This window comes from Eimeria acervulina, genomic scaffold (genome assembly GCF_000499425.1).
Source record: "Eimeria acervulina Houghton genomic scaffold, Eah_scaff1254, whole genome shotgun sequence".
Lineage (NCBI taxonomy): Eukaryota > Apicomplexa > Conoidasida > Eucoccidiorida > Eimeriidae > Eimeria > Eimeria acervulina.
In genome coordinates, this window is record NW_013550312.1 from 1 (window position 1) to 2,297 (window position 2,297).

Consider the following 2,297-nt stretch of genomic DNA (forward strand, 5'->3'; position numbering starts at 1 on the left):
CAGCAACCGCTGGTGCTGCTGCTGCTGCTGCTGCTGCTGCTGCTGCTGCTGCTGCTGCTGCTGTCGCAGCAGCAACAGCCAAAGTGCTGAACCCTAATACCCCAAACCCTCAGGGGTATAGGGGGGCCTTCTTTGAGTGAAGTGTATACTCCAGCACAATTATGAAAATATTATTTTAATCGTCTGTTTAAAACTCTCGCGATGTCTTTATACAAACTGCAGCAGTATATCTGCTCTTGCTGCTGCTGCTGCTGCTGCTGCTGCTGTTGCTACTGTTTCTGCTAATTTTGCTGCTGCTGCGGTTGTTGCTGCTGTTTCTGCTGCTTCTGCTGCTGCTGCTGCTGCTGCTGCTCGTGCTGCTGCTGCTTTTGCTGCTCCTGCTGCTTCTGCTGCTGTTTTTGCTGCTGCAAGTTTTGTGTTGTGGTGCTGGTGAAGTAAATGCAAGAAAACAGAAATGCGTGTACGGGCTCTGCTGCTGCATGCAGCTATGCTGCTGCTGCTGCTGCTGCTGTTGCTGCTGCATGCAGAAGTTCTGCTGCTGCTGCTGCTGTTGCTGCTACAGCCGTTGCTGCAGCACCTGAGCAGCAGAAGGAAGCAATCTTCCTCTTCCTGCTGCTTCGTCCGCCGTCGATGCTGCTGCCTTAGCGATTGCTGTTGCTGCTGCTGCTGCTGCATCTGTTGCTGCTGCATCTGCTGCAGCAACAGCTGGGTGCTTCTGCTTTTTTTTGTTTGGCTTTTTATTTTTCTGTCTTTGTTTTGTTTTCTTTTCTCTATCGGCTATAAATATATATATATATATATACATATATATATATATATTTATAATTATAATTATATTTATATGTATATAAATATATATATTTATATTTATCGTTAATCGATAGTTACTTATACATATACATATATATATTTATACTTATATTAATATTTATATTAATATTAATATTTATTATTTATATTTATATTTATATTTATATTTATTATTTATAATTATAATTATTTATATGCATATATATGTTAGTCTTTTGTTTATTTTTGTTTGCTGCGAACCCCAAAGAAGGAGACGAAAGACAACAGAGACAAATACAGCTTCATCGAACACAAAGCTGCAGCAAAGAAAGCAGCTAGCTGCAGCAAAGAAAGCAGCTAGCTGCAGCAAAGAAAGCAGCTAGCTGCAGCAAAAAGAAAGCAGCCAACTGCAGCAGTAAAGGCAGCTAGCTGCAGCAGTAAAAGCAGCTAGCTGCAACAGCTAGCTACAGTAGCTAGCTGCAACAGCTAGCTACAGCAGCTAGCTGCGACAGTAAAAGCAGCTAGATGAAGCAGTAAAAGCAGCTAGCTGCAGCAGTAAAAGCAGCTAGCTGCAGCAGCTAGCTGCAGTGGTTGACTGCAGCAGCAAAAGCAGCTGACTGCAGCAGAAGTAGCTAGCTGCAGCAGATAGGTGCAGCAGATAGCTGCAGCAGAAGTAGATAGCTGCAGCGGAAGTAGCTAGCTGCAGCAGCTAGCTGCAGCTGCAGCAAAGCTGCAAGAGCAGCGTAGTAATTGCAGAAGGCTTGAGCTTGCTCTAGACAGCAGCAGCAGCAGCAGAACATATGGAGACAAAAATAATTTCTCTGAGAGCTGCTGCTGCAGCAGGTGGAGCTGCTGCAGCAAGTGGTGCTGCTGCAGCAAATGCTGCTGCGGCAGCAATAAATGCAGCAAAAGCTGCCGCTGTTGTGGCTGCTGCTGCTGTTGCTGCTGCTGCTTTTGCAGCTGCTGCTGTTGCTTCTTCTTCCAGCGACAGGGAAGTGTTTAAATGCTGCATTTCCAGATGCTGCTGCTGCTGCTGCTGTCACAACCACAAGGCCGCCTGAATTTGAGTGAACAGCAGCAAAGAAGACACAGTAGAGCAGCAGCAGCAGCAGCAGCAGCTCCTGCTGCTGCTGCGGTTTCACCGGCAGCAGCAGCACGAGCAGCAGCAACACTGCCAGGGCAGGAGAAGCAAGAGCATCAGCAGCATTTGCATAATGCTGCAGCAGCAGCAGGTGCAGCAGGTGCAGCAGATATACTATAATTGCGTTTGCTGCTGCAGCTGGTTGGCGAGCTGCTGCAGCAAACGCTGCAAATTGCTTAAGCCGAAGAGATATCCCTCATCTCTGAGGTGTACAGACAGCAGAGACACATGCGCGAAATCAACCATATAAACCGATAAAGAGTTAACAACAGCATCCTCAGCACTCAGCAAGCAGCACCACTCCCCGCTGCTGCTGCTGCTGCTGCTGCTGCTGTTGCTGTTGCTGCTGCTGCTGCTGCTGCTGCTG

The 2,297-nt window shown here is 47.1% G+C and overlaps 1 protein-coding gene across 1 annotated transcript in view; it reads right to left on the bottom strand.

Moving 5' to 3' along the window:
- Positions 1 to 2,044: 2,044 nt before the first annotated feature.
- The window catches only part of EAH_00057620 (histone deacetylase, putative), a gene marked incomplete at both ends in the record, with an annotated part of 2,464 nt that continues 2,211 nt past the window's right edge, over positions 2,045 to 2,297 (bottom strand). Inside the window, one exon of the mRNA XM_013397401.1 lies at positions 2,045 to 2,294. Within this exon, the coding sequence (XP_013252855.1) occupies positions 2,045 to 2,294 (250 nt within the window). The remainder of the gene's footprint in view (positions 2,295 to 2,297) is intronic.